Genomic DNA, 13,447 nt, shown 5'->3' on the forward strand with positions numbered 1-13,447 from the left:
CAGATCAGGTATCGGAGGACAGAAAGGCTGCTTGTTCCCTGCCTGCCTCCTTTTGTCCAGATGAGACAATACACTGACTCTGAGGGCAGGGAGGAGGAGGAGGAGGAGGAGGAGGAGGAGGAGGAGGAGAGAGAGGGAGGAGGGGGAGGAGGGGGAGGAAGAAGAAGAGAGAGGAGGAGGAGAAGGAGGAGGAGGAGGAGGAGAAGGAGAAGGAGGAGGAGGAGGAGGAGGAGGAGAGAGAGAGAGGGAGGAGGGGGAGGAGGGGGAGGAAGAAGAAGAGAGAGGAGGAGGAGGAGGAGGAGAAGGAGGAGGAGGAGGAGGAGAAGGAGGAGGAGAAGGAGAAGGAGAAGGAGAAGGAGAGAGAGAGAGAGAGAGAGAGAGAGAGAGAGAGAGAGAGAGAGAGAGAGAGAGAGAGAGAGAGAGAGAGAGAGAGAGAGAGAGAGAGAGAGAGAGAGAGAGAGAGAGAGAGAGAGAGAGAGAGAGAGAGAGAGAGAAGAAGGGGAGGGGGGGAGGAAGAGGAGGAGGAGGGGAGAGGGAGAAGAAGGGGAGGGGGGGAGGAAGAGGAGGAGGAGGAGGAGAGAGGGAGGGAGAGGGAGAAGAAGGGGAGGGGGGAAGGAAGAGGAGGAGGAAGAGGAGGAGGAGAGAGGGAGGGAGAGGGAGAAGAAGAGGAGGAGGGGGAGGAAGAGGAGGAGGAGAGAGGGAGGGAGACGGAGAGGGAGAAGAAGGGGAGGGGGAAGGAAGAGGAGGAGAAGAAGGGGAGGGGGGAAGGAAGAGGAGGAGGAAGAGGAGGAGGAGAGAGGGAGGGAGAGGGAGAGGGAGAAGAAGGGGAGGGGGGAGGACAGTGACAACAGAGATTATTATACATTTGATTGAGACAATGAGAAATCTGAAGGCAGAGAGAGTTAAGACAAAGAATAATTTGTGGTTTTGTGTTGATGATGCTCCTAAAATGTTCAAAGTCTTCAGAGAGCCGTTACCTTTTTGTTGTTTAAAATCTTAAAAGGTGATTTGTGTTTTAACGAGTGATGTTGGACTGAATCTGCCGTGAGGGAAATATATCTCAATCTGAGGAGAGAAGAAGAGGTGTCGTGGGAAACGCTTTGTTTGCAGGTTTCATTTGTGTTTCGGTGAAATTGAATCTTAATGCACGAACAGAAAGAATGGATCCATGATGGAGGAAGAAGTGTTTCTGGTTTTAGAGGATTTGTGGCCGTTTGACCTCCGATTCTGCAGGTGTCGGCGTCCTGAGGAAACGGAGCCGTACTGTACGACAGAGTGTGTCAGAGGGGGGCGGGGGGAGGGGGAGGGGGCGGGGGTTTGACAGCCGAGCAGCCAACCTTATGTTACAACACACACACACACACACACACACACACACACACACACACACACAGATGTCAGACCAGGCTGCTCTCTCCCTCTGCTGCACACTTGGTGGTTTTTAAATATCTTAGAGAGAGAGAGAGAGAGAGTCCATGTTGTACAGGTGCAGGTTTTTGATTGGGTCTGATCTCAGGATTCAGTTTGAACTGAAGTAGAGTTACAGGTAGATTCACCTTCAGACCAGCACGAGGTCGATCCACACTTCCAGAGTTATGAACTGGAATATTTTATACTTTTATTCTAGCCTTAAAACATGGGCGTAGTCTCAGTGACATCACCCATCAGTTTCTGGAGCGGATGTTTCTATGCCAGTTTTTTCTAGTTATGTTCAGCCCAGTGACGATTTGAGAGCCTGTTGGGGCCCTAGACAAAAATAAATTGGGGTGCCCTCCAACCAGCATTCAGCAGGGCAACGAGAGTGAGTTCTGTCTGATGGGAACCCCTTAAGTCTGCCTCTCACTGTGCGATCTTTTCCCCGATTGTCTAAAAGTCGGGGCGGCATGTCAGCTCACACTGTACGACCCGATTGTCGGGCACGGCCGGAGAGCTCACACTGAACGAGTGAAATCGGGACGGAGCGTTGACAATTGTTAATAAAGTTTCATTTGAAAAAAACAAAGGACGACGGTTGGTGAAAGAGAAGGAAGTGGAAGTTGTTGTAGGATATAGAAAAGTTGATACAATCGTAGATATATGGAGACAAGTTTCAGAAAAGTGCTGCACTGATGATCTGTACAGAAAAGTTTTTTGCGTCCTGCCGCTGGTCGCCATGACGACAGTCCCCCCTTGTCTCTCGTGATTATATTGTAGTCACACACAACTTCTGCCGGACCCTTTCATGACGTAATCATCAAGATTTTAAATTCTAAATATCAAACATGTTTGAAATATCAGGGACGTTAAGATTGGATCTTTGTACCGCTCACACTACAAGATCATCTGAACAGAGAATCGGGTCCGAGCGGCCTCGAGACGGGAGAGACCCTGAGATTATCCTGCAGTGTGAGCCTTTAGGGAGACATTTTCGGCCACTGTTCTGGGGCCCCGAGTATTTGCCTGTTGACAAGCAGCTCCTCTGGTTCAGCTCCTCCGACCACCTGCTTTGCTCTACAGCCTGTTTGCAGACTTTCTACCTGCACATCGACCTGATGCACGTCCCCTTCCTCTACTCTTCATCGTCCTAACAAAATAAAATCCAAACATTGATTATTGGTTCAAGTTTTAATCGACCACTTTCAGGAAAAGCTTCCATCTTTTTCTGGCTGCATGCTCCTGCTGCCCCTGCTGGTTCATCTCCCCCCGTGTGCCAAACTCACAGATGTTGAGTGGACGCTAACACAGTTCCACCTTCAGACAAACAGAAACGATGTTAAATGTGGAGAGCCAGCAGAGGGGTGTGGGGGTGTGGGGGTGTGGGGGGTGGGTGTGTGTGTGTGTGTGTGTGTGTGTGTGTGTGTGTGTGTGTGTGTGTGTGTGTGTGTGTGTGTGTGTGTGTGTGTGTGTGTGTGTGTGTGTGTGTGTGTGTGTGTGTGTGTGTGTGTGTGTGTGTGTGTGTGTGTGTGTGTGTGTGTGTGTGTGTGTGTGTGTGTGTGTGTGTGTGTGTGTTCACAGCTGAGGAGCAGAAGGGATGATTCACTTTGTCAGTCTCTTGTCTAATAGTCTTAACTTCCTCTCACCTTCATCACCTCCTCAGCTGCCGCGCTCTAATGGGAGTCATCCATCTCGCCGCTGAAAACTTCAGCGAGTGATGCGTTCCAGCGTCCATCGTTCCAGCATTCTGCAAACTGCACTCACTGACCTGCAGCCTTCCCTCTCTCTGTGCACACTCACAGAACGCTCGATGCCACTTTGATTGGACTTTTTCTAAATGTGAAGGTCACAGACAAATTAAAATGTCACCTTGTTTTACCCGTGATACGAGTAGAAGTGTGTGCGGTAAACAAACAGATTCCCTCTGCCGTCAGGAAAACAGTTTTCTCTCATGCAGAGTTTCAACCTGCAGCGTTGGGAGGAAAACGATGCTGCGTTCAGGGACCGTGGGAGATTAGAGAAAGTATCATTTTCTGATTTTATTTATTTTAGTTAATTTTGTTTTTTGTTTTATGGTGATGTTGTCCTTGTGTTTCTTGTCTTCTGTGTGCTCCTGTTGCTAGATAGATAGATAGATAGATAGATACTTTATTGATCCCGAGGGAAATTCAAAGCATCCAGTAGCAGGTTACAAAGACGTTCATGACATGAAACATTTGTGACAAATTAATCACAAAACCGACCATTGGACGTCAGGAGGGGGACAGGTTTGGTCGCATGTGGCCCTCTGACTCTGGAGCACCAGGGCGATAATCATCAGGAAGCTGTGACCTTTCCTTTCCTTCACATCAGTGAACTCCACAGCTGAATATTTTCTGGTGATTCTGCAGACCTCGTGTCATAAATCCAGCTCCGAGCGGCCTGCTTTAAAAAGATGTGTTTTATATATATGAACTCCTCTCTCGTCTTTAGGAGCTCGTTTCAGATCTCAGGACATGAATCTTATTTAAATGAGTCTATAAGCCGAGTCCTCAGAGTCTTTACTCTTCTTCTTTTCCTCTCACCTCCATCTCCTCTCTCAGCTCCATATCAGCGTCAGGTTCAACAAAAGCCTGTTTCTTAATCCTAATGACATGAATCCACTCAGTGTGCGGCTTCAGCGTGCAGCCGAGAGGAAGAGGTGATATCCTCATCATCTCAGCGGGGATGAGTTGAGCTGCCTCCGCCTGCTTCTGCACATCTGCACACTGACACTTTACACTGTTTACATTATTCTATATTTTGTATATTCAAATATTTATTTTTTTAAATTAATTTAATTAAATTTTTTATTTTTTATTTTATTTTTTTATTATTCTTTTATTTTTATATTTTTTATTTTTTTTAATTGTTTTATTTTATTTAATATTTACCTTATATTTCTATATTACTGTATTCATGTGTATTAGTAATTTGAGTGTTCATTGCATGGCCTTGCAGAACAGTCGTTACATTTCACTGCACATCTGGATGACCATGTGACAAATACAAATCTTGAATCTCTTTCCTGCAGGCTGAGCTGCAGCTACATCACCGCACACGCATCAAATATTCTCTAAGAAGTTTTCCTGTATCGAACAAAAAACATCTGCCAACAGGGAGAGAAAGACTTGATAAGAGTTCTGCAGAGCTGCATGACATCACTGAACACCACATGACCTTTTAAAAAGCAAGTTTAAAAAACGGACTTCAGACTCCAGATAACGACTCCCCCGGAACGAGGTTTTCTTTTAAACTCATTCAATTAAAGCCGAGCTGCAGACGAGGATCTGATAAGACCAGAACCGTCCTCCGAGCAGGGGGAGGAGTCGGGGAAGGAAACGAGGAAGGAAGGAAGGAAGGAAGGAGTGTCAGTGAAGTATGCAGGGATGCATTGTATGCAAAATGTATTTTTTATAATCCATCGCTTCCAGTCGGCCTTTTTTTGGCTGATTCGAAATGTTGAATCAGCAGTCGGTGAGAGGGAGCTCTCTGATTGGCTGTTCTGTTGTTTCACTTCTCTCCAGCTCTCCTCTCAGGTTCAGTAAATCCTCTTGAGCATGTCTCTGTAGTCTCCATGCTTTCACCCATTAGTGCGGTTTCTCCTTATTTGTCTCCTCCTCCTCTTCTTTTCTTTTTCCACTAAAAGACCAAGAACTGACAACGCCAGCGCCATTTTCTACTTTTTATCAGACATTATTCTCCATTAGTAGACGACCTATAATACGAGTGGTGACCGACAGCGTGAAACGGTCTTCACATATCATAAAAAACGCTGGCATGGAGAGTTATTTCCTCTCACTCATGAGCAGAACAGACGTGGTGGTTGGCCATCAGCTGTAGTCTTTGTGGTGTGTTCAAGTGCAACTTTTTGACCAAGACGTGAGGCGACCTTCGTCTCCACTCGTTCTTTGCCGTCTGCTTGGTGTGTCAGAGAGATGGAGGTCAGCCCCGCCCCTTTATTATGGGTAGTTACGTGAGAGATTAATAAAGACATAAAAACATTTTATTGAATCTTCATTCAGAGGTTTGAGTTCTGAGGAGGAAACAAACAGGAAGAGAGCGATGATACCCGGCCGCCTGTTTGTTTCAGACGTTTCTTGTTCAAAGTCAAAGAGGTTACCGGCAGATCTGAGACACACACACACACACACACACACACACACACAGAGACACGAGGAAAGCTGTCGGGGGATCATATTGGATGATGAGGCGTCAATCATCACAGCCAATCAGACTCTTCACAGTCAGCTCATCCGTCCAATGCGATGGCAGGGATGCTTCTTTTTTTTGTGTCTGGCCCAGCTGGTTGTGTCTGTGACATCATCAGTGATGTCATCGATAATGTCAGGTATCAGACATCAGACTCACTTTCAGTCTGCCCTGATTGAGAGAGGCTTTGTGTGTGTGTGTGTGTGTGTGTGTGTGTGTGTGTGTGTGTGTGTGTGTGTGTGTGTGTGTGTGTGTGTGTGTGTGTGTGTGTGTGTGTGTGTGTGTGTGTGTGTGTGTGTGTGTGTGTGTGTGTGTGTGTGTGTGTGTGTGTGTGTGTGTGTGTGTGTGTGTGTGTGTGTGTGTGTGTGTGTGTGTGTGTGTGTGTGTGTGTGTGTGTGTGTGTGTGTGTGTGTGTGTGTGTGTGTGTGTGTGTGTGTGTGTGTGTGTGTGTGTGTGTCTGTGTCTGTGTCTGTGTCTGTGTCTGTGTCTGTGTGTGTCTGTGGTTGGTTCATCACATTCAAATCTTACCCCTGGAATACTTCCACTCTCAAACCTGCTGTTGGCTTTGAACTCTCTGATTCTGTAGAATCACTCGATGATTGTTGGACTTGATTTGCATGTTGTGAGTCACATTCCTGCACCTTTGTTTTTTTATTGCTTCGTCTCATTCAAAGATCGATGCAGGAGCATGTTGGACTTTAAGTCAAGACTATGATAACACTGCAAGCTTCAAAGGTCCAATCAGTGAGCTGTGTAGAGAGTGAGATGATAAAGGTATCTTACTATCTGATCATTAAGGAAACATGTTGAAGTGCTGGCTTCTCTGACAACAATGCAGCAGCCAGTATGTCCTCCTTCTAACTTTAGATTCTGCTCCTGAATGCTCTGGATTTGTTTGGACCAGAGAAGGTAGGCGCTTTTAAGACACGCCCCCACACGGCCGTTTTGGACACCCCTCAGTTTGCCAGATATGAGAGCAGTTATCAGGTCAACAGGTGTTGCAGCGATGGAAGCGGGCAAGAGAAGTGGTTCAGATAGAAGTGATTGTACCCGACCTAAAAAGCCTCTGCATGTTTCTAATAAGCTCCACGAGCAGAAACGTGCTCAAACTAGGATCAATATTGGAGATGCTTTTTGAAAAATGGAGAGAGGTTAGAACACAGAAAGGTTTACAGACCCATGCAGAGCTGGATAAACACTGAAGCTTCAGAGTCCACCACATGGTGACCTGTGTGAGCATGGACTCTAGAGAGGGGGGGGGGGGGGGGGGGAGAGAGACAGCTCTCTACAATGTTTAGAATTTAGACTGCAGTACCCATTTCAAACACTAGGTGTCAGAGTTACAGACTGCTCCTTTAATGCTGAATTTGGATTTATTGCTAAGATCTGATTTTTCAGTTTTCTAAATTCCGAAAATGATGAAACCATAAACATCAAGAATATGAGAACATCACCGGGCGACGAACAATTCATAGCTTTTCAGTCACGTGACCAGCGCGGCAGCGAGGGGGCCAAAGGGAGTTTAGGAAGGCATCGTCCTCCATCGAATGCTCTGTGGAGCTGCAGCACTGGCTTTTTAATTCACCATCTGTTCATAACGACGCATGTTTACATCACCTGACAACGACTGAATGAAAAATAAAAGTCCATTATAGTGATTCATTGTGTGTGTGTGTGTGTGTGTGTGGGGCAGTAGTACAGTGTGTGTTTCAGCCCTGGCAGCTGGTGACTCATCAACTCATAAAAATGCTCTCTCTCTGAATGAAACTCCATTCACACTCAATTCATTGGTGAAATCAGCTGTGTGTGTGTGTGTGTGTGTGTGTGTGTGTGTGTGTGTGTGTGTGTGTGTGTGTGTGTGTGTGTGTGTGTGTGTGTGTGTGTGTGTGTGTGTGTGTGTGTGTGTGTGTGTGTGTGTGTGTGTGTGTGTGTGTGTGTGTGTGTGTGTGTGTGTCCACATGTTCAACAGATGTTAGTTTTCCACTTCGCTCTCTGTAGATGAGGCTACAAACTGTCTTCGTCTTCATCTTCAGTGAGTCTGTGTGTCTCTGCTCAGGCTGTAGTTTAGGTCACCTGTTGCCGGGCAGATCAGGACGGATACATCCTCTCTGACCCGCACTGCAGAGCACATGGAGGATAAAACAACAACACGTGCATACTCTGGTTACTGCAACTCACTAAGTTAAGGATTTGATTATTAATCAAAAAGTTGATGATGAATGAGAACACACACACACACACACACACACACACACACACTCACTGATGCAGACAGACAGTGAGTAGAATCGATGTGGCCTCTCTGTGGTGCAGGGCTGAAGCCTTGGCCTCATAACTCTACTATTACACACACACACACACACACACACACACACACACACACACACACACACACACACACAGTCCCCAGGTGGGAGTTTTGGAGGATGAGACCTTGGCCTGATCAGCCCCCCGTGGTGTTAGAGGAAGAACTTGATTTATGAGTCTGGGAGGCTGGAAGTTCACAGGTGTGTGACGCACACACACACACACACACACACACACACACACACACACACACACAGTGGAAGTAAAGAGAAAAAGAGGGTTACTAGAGGATAAGGAGGAGGATATGTATGTTAGATATTACAGAGTTAAAGATGAGCTCCATGAGCAGAGATGTCGTTAACTTCCCTGCAAACACAGAAATATAAATCCTGCAGTATCGTATCTAGCCTCTGTGAGGTCTGAAGGGGAGTGAAGTCGGGTCAATGAGCCCGTGTGTCAGTGCAGAGAGGCGACTGTGTGATCAGCTGCTGCGTCTGTAAATCAGGAGATAATTACACACAGGGAGAGAGAGGTGCAGAATAAATCAGGACATCTCTCTCTCTCTCTCTCTCTCTCTCTCCCTGTCTATCTCTCTCTTTCTGTCATTTAGAAAAAGATCTGTCTCTACATCAGTAAAGACGGCAGTGTGTGCATGTATGTGTGTGTGTTAGTGTAAAGGGAGTTATGGTGAATCACGGAGGATTTAATCTACCAGACTGAATGATTTTCTTTGGTTTCCTCTTCCTGGTTTCTCTGAGCCGGTGGAGAGACTCACCATATTTAATTTAGGTTGTTAAATTGTTCACCTTCTGATGCATCCACCTGGGTGTGAAAGTCAGATGGAAACCTCAGGTGTAGAAACATGAAGTGGACGCATCAGTGCAAATAGACTGCAGTTCCTCGAGTGTCCACTAGAGGCTGGCTGCAAAAGCCAAACAACCTCCATTAGATCCTGTATTAAAAGTACAATTTTAACAGCAAAAATAAACACGAGTTTGGTTTCTAAAGCTCGTTTCTGTTTCAGATCAAATCTGCAAAAGGTCTGAATCTCGTTATTACTCGCATGTTTTCACGGTGGTTGTCGAGGGCGACCGACCTGCAGCAGAGACGACATTGGAAAAGGGGAAGTGAATTTAGAAATTATTTAAATTCAAAAAGTTCAACTCAAATGTAACGACTGAAACTTTCTGCAAATGAAAGAAACGTGCTGCAAAAAGCCAAAACAGAGACATCAAAATCAAACAGGCACATTCAGAAAACAGATCCGTGTCTTACCCACAATGTCCACATAGTCTGCACATCAGAGCCACCTAACCCCCGGACACTAGCGCCCCAAAATGTTCATGTTTTACAGTCTTTGGATTAAGTCATTTCAATATTACCCCAGTGACTGACACAAGTCTTTCTTATTTTGAAACCAGAAACAGCTGTGTCATCTCTCTCTTCAACGCACTGGACTCCATTTTCAAAAACGGGTATTTTCCCTCGCAGCGCACGTTATTATCTGGTCGAAGGCGACCGTCCTGCTTCGCTTATTCATTTGAAGAATCATGCTGTGACTCTATTTTCTGGGACTTGAAACTTCCCTCAAAAGGTTAAAAGATTGATGTTTTCTCTTCTCTGTTTCCTCGACAGGTCAAGGTGATGTGATGTCACCATGCCTGGATTGCCAACAGCCCCGCCCCCTCCAGAGCGCCATGGCGATGCCGTCCTCTCTACAGCACGAAGCAACGCTGTGTCTGCAGAAGAAGTGAGGGAGATGGAGCTGCGTGCGGATCCCTCAGAGTCTCCACTGGAGCCGGGCGAGGAGGAAACCCAGCGGGGGGTCGGCAGCTGGAGCCAAGATGGAGACCTGCAGGGATGTGGACGGTGAGTGTCCTCCATGGCGGTGATCCTGGAGTCCAAGGGTTTGAATAATAGGAAACTTTAAGAGTTAAATCAACCTTGGCTGCAAGTGGAGGATATTTTTGGTTGCAGTACTGTGATCGTCCACTAGGGTCTGCTTTTGTCCCAGTTTCTGCTGTTTTTGTTTCCTGACTTTAACAATCTTTCTCTGTCCTTCAGGCTGGAGAGGCGGTGGGTCCTCTGGCACGAGTTTATGAAGGAACACGCCCATCTGGACGCCTGGCTGCGATCAGCTGAGCGGGCTGTCAGTTCCCCAAGCCCCGCCCATGTGACCTTCGTCAAGGCCAAGGAAGAACTGAGGAAGTTTGAGGTACTGAGCATCGAACGACACCTGAGATCAGAGCAAAGTTTGATTTAAATTCAGGCACAGGTTAAAGACAGAATCCATGTAGAGCCTCTTCAACCAATCAGACGTCTTTCTGTCTACATCCACTTAATTGTACAAATTTAAATTCTGCTGTCGGGGTCGGTCACTGCTGGGAAATCAGATCCACACAAATCCTCTTCAGCGTCAGCTCACATTAAAGCAGCTGTCAGCACAGCGATGAATGAAGCTGTTGTTCATCTGTCACTCTCTGCTGTTTGAAGCTGAGGAGGCTGAGTGATATGTTAACACACAGACACACCACATGAGCCCTGATCACTCGTTTCTACTCTTACAGCCAAATAAAACATTTAAAGGAAGAAAGATGGAGGAACCATTCAACACATAAATAAATCATGAAGTCTGTCCTGTGTAAATGTGTCTCTGAGTCATGACTGTCTACAATGAGGGAGAAGCTCGAGTCCCGCTGGCTGTGTTGTTGTCAGAGCCGTGTTTACATGGACGGGACGGCCGGCTCCTCCCCTTGTGTATAAAAGCTGTTTTAGTCAAGAACTAGAGAGAAGAAGAACATACTCACTGATTATTTGGATGTTAGTAAGAGTTTTTAGATCACGCTCATTCTGTGTCAGTTTACATGAAATGTGAAGCTACGAGCTAACTAAAGAGCGCTAACATTAGCATGCTAACACAACAATGTGAAGCTACGAGCTAACTAAAGAGCGCTAACATTAGCATGCTAACACAACAATGTGAAGCTACGAGCTAACTAAAGAGCGCTAACATTAGCATGCTAACACAACAATGTGAAGCTACGAGCTAACTAAAGAGCGCTAACATTAGCATGCTAACACAACAATGTGAAGCTACGAGCTAACTAAAGAGTGCTAACATTAGCATGCTAACACAACAATGTGAAGCTACGAGCTAACTAAAGAGCGCTAACATTAGCATGCTAACACAACAATGTGAAGCTACGAGATAACTAAAGAGCGCTAACATTAGCATGCTAACACAACAATGTGAAACTACGAGCTAACTAAAGAGCGCTAACATTAGCATGCTAACACAACAATACAGGACACAGCTAATGTGAAGCTACGAGCTAACTAAAGAGCGCTAACATTAGCATGCTAACACAACAATACAGGACACAGGTGATTGCTGCTCGAGTAAACGACAATTTAGCTCGACTCCTTCTTGCAAACTTGAGTGGAGGGGGGTTGGAGGTGTGTCTCTGGAAGAGAGCGGAGGCTTTAGTATGGAGGAGGCGTGGCCTAACAGCAGTTTGTTTTGGTTTCATGCTGGTGCTAAAGAGCGACATCTACTGGATCAAAAAGTCGCACATTCTTCCTTTAAAGAAGAAGCTCCAAATATTGTGCAGAAAAAGAAGAGTCAGAAGAAGTTCATAAAAAATATAAATTATTAGACTTTCTTCTGAGTTGGAAAGCAGCAGCATCTCTGAGATGTTCTGCATATTTAGTTCCTTTCATTTCACAGATATGTTTCTGTACCTCCATCATCCTTCATCGTGTGTGTGTGTGTGTGTGTGTGTGTGTGTGTGTGTGTGTGTGTGTGTGTGTCTGTGTGTGTGTGTGTGTGTGTGTGTGTAGAGGCTGAAGTGCGACGCCCGTTCTCTGCTCGTCCGGTTGGACGGTCTGACCCACAGGAATCGAACCCTGACTCGGCTCTTTCAAGGCGCCATGCGGGCTCGACTGCTGGCGTCGACGAGGGACTGCGGGCAGCGATGGGACGATGTGAACGCCAAACTGGAAACCATCACGGCTCGACTGAAGGTTGGAGATCGTCTGAATGACGTCGACAGGAAGTGTTTTTGATTGTGTTTTTTTTTTGGTGGTTAAACGAGGAAATAATTCAGACTTTGTTTGGACGTGTGATGTGTGTGGGAAAGCTTTTCATCCTCCCTCCATCTTGTCCTCTCAGCCGTTTGTCTCGGAGTGGGAGGAGTTTGAGGCAGAGAGGGAGGGGCTTGCTCTCTGGTTGGCCGACCTGGACGTGCGTCTGAGCGAGGTCGATCACCTGACGGGGAACACGTGTGAGAAGCTGCGACGGCTTCAGGTCTGTTTTTAGTGTTGATTAGTTAAAATGCATTTCTTCTCCTCCCTCATGTTTACTTTTTTTGAATGTGTGTGTGTGCAGTCGTTCCAGGAGTGTGTGTGCGTGAACTCGGCCCGTGTGAACGCCCTGCTGCAGCGCGGCGAGGCGTTGATCCAGAGGAGTGAACCCGGCGACGCTCAGCACGTAGAGAGACGACTGCTGGAGCTGCTGCACGGCTGCAGCTCCGCCTACAACAACATCGCACGCACACACACTCGACTGCTGAGCATGAGACTGGTACACACACACACACACACACACACACACACACACACACACACTCGACTGCTGAGCATGAGACTGGTACACACACACACACTCGACTGCTGAGCATGAGACTGGTACACACACACACACACACACACACTCGACTGCTGAGCATGAGACTGGTACACACACACACACACACACACACACACACGCACACACTCGACTGCTGAGCATGAGACTGGTACACACACACACACACACACACACACACACACTCGACTGCTGAGCATGAGACTGGTACACACACACACACACACACACACACTCGACTGCTGAGCATGAGACTGGTACACACACACACACACACACGCACACACTCGACTGCTGAGCATGAGACTGGTACACACACACACACACACACACACACACACACACACACACACTCGACTGCTGAGCATGAGACTGGTACACACACACACACACACACACGCACACACTCGACTGCTGAGCATGAGACTGGTACACACACACACACAAATTTACAATGCAAACCAATCATGTATATGCTGCTTTAAATATGAGCCATGAAACTCTCCAACCTCTGAATGTTCCTTTGCATGATTGTCTCTTCTTCTTCTTCTTCTTCTCCTTCTTCTTCTTCTCCTTCTTCTTCTTCTTCTCCTTCTTCTTCTTCTTCTTCTTCTCCTTCTTCTTCTTCTTCAGGTGTTTGAGGACGACTGGATTCTGTCTCAGGCGACAGACTCTGGTTGTCCCTCAGAGAGTCTGTTGGAGGAAGAGGGAGCGCTGGATAAGACCGCCCTGGACCTCCCTGCACCGTCCAACCATCGTAAAGGTTAAACTGACATATCATATTTCATAAAGTGTTTAATGCTGTTTTAATAAACTCACAAACCTCCAGAGGAAGTCTTCAAATGTTTCAGG

The 13,447-nt window shown here is 46.6% G+C and overlaps 1 protein-coding gene across 1 annotated transcript in view; it reads left to right on the forward strand.

Annotated features, from left to right (window-relative positions):
* Window positions 1-13,447, forward strand: part of si:ch211-137a8.2 (uncharacterized protein LOC777613 homolog) — a 34,479-nt gene that overhangs the window by 8,380 nt on the left and 12,652 nt on the right. Inside the window, exons 2-7 of the mRNA XM_061045793.1 lie at window positions 9,586-9,819; window positions 10,015-10,165; window positions 11,791-11,973; window positions 12,122-12,256; window positions 12,338-12,532; window positions 13,229-13,358. Of these exons, the coding sequence (XP_060901776.1) occupies window positions 9,608-9,819; window positions 10,015-10,165; window positions 11,791-11,973; window positions 12,122-12,256; window positions 12,338-12,532; window positions 13,229-13,358 (1,006 nt within the window). The 5' untranslated portion in view covers window positions 9,586-9,607. The remainder of the gene's footprint in view (window positions 1-9,585; window positions 9,820-10,014; window positions 10,166-11,790; window positions 11,974-12,121; window positions 12,257-12,337; window positions 12,533-13,228; window positions 13,359-13,447) is intronic.

This window comes from Labrus mixtus, chromosome 9 (genome assembly GCF_963584025.1).
Source record: "Labrus mixtus chromosome 9, fLabMix1.1, whole genome shotgun sequence".
Taxonomy (NCBI): domain Eukaryota; kingdom Metazoa; phylum Chordata; class Actinopteri; order Labriformes; family Labridae; genus Labrus; species Labrus mixtus.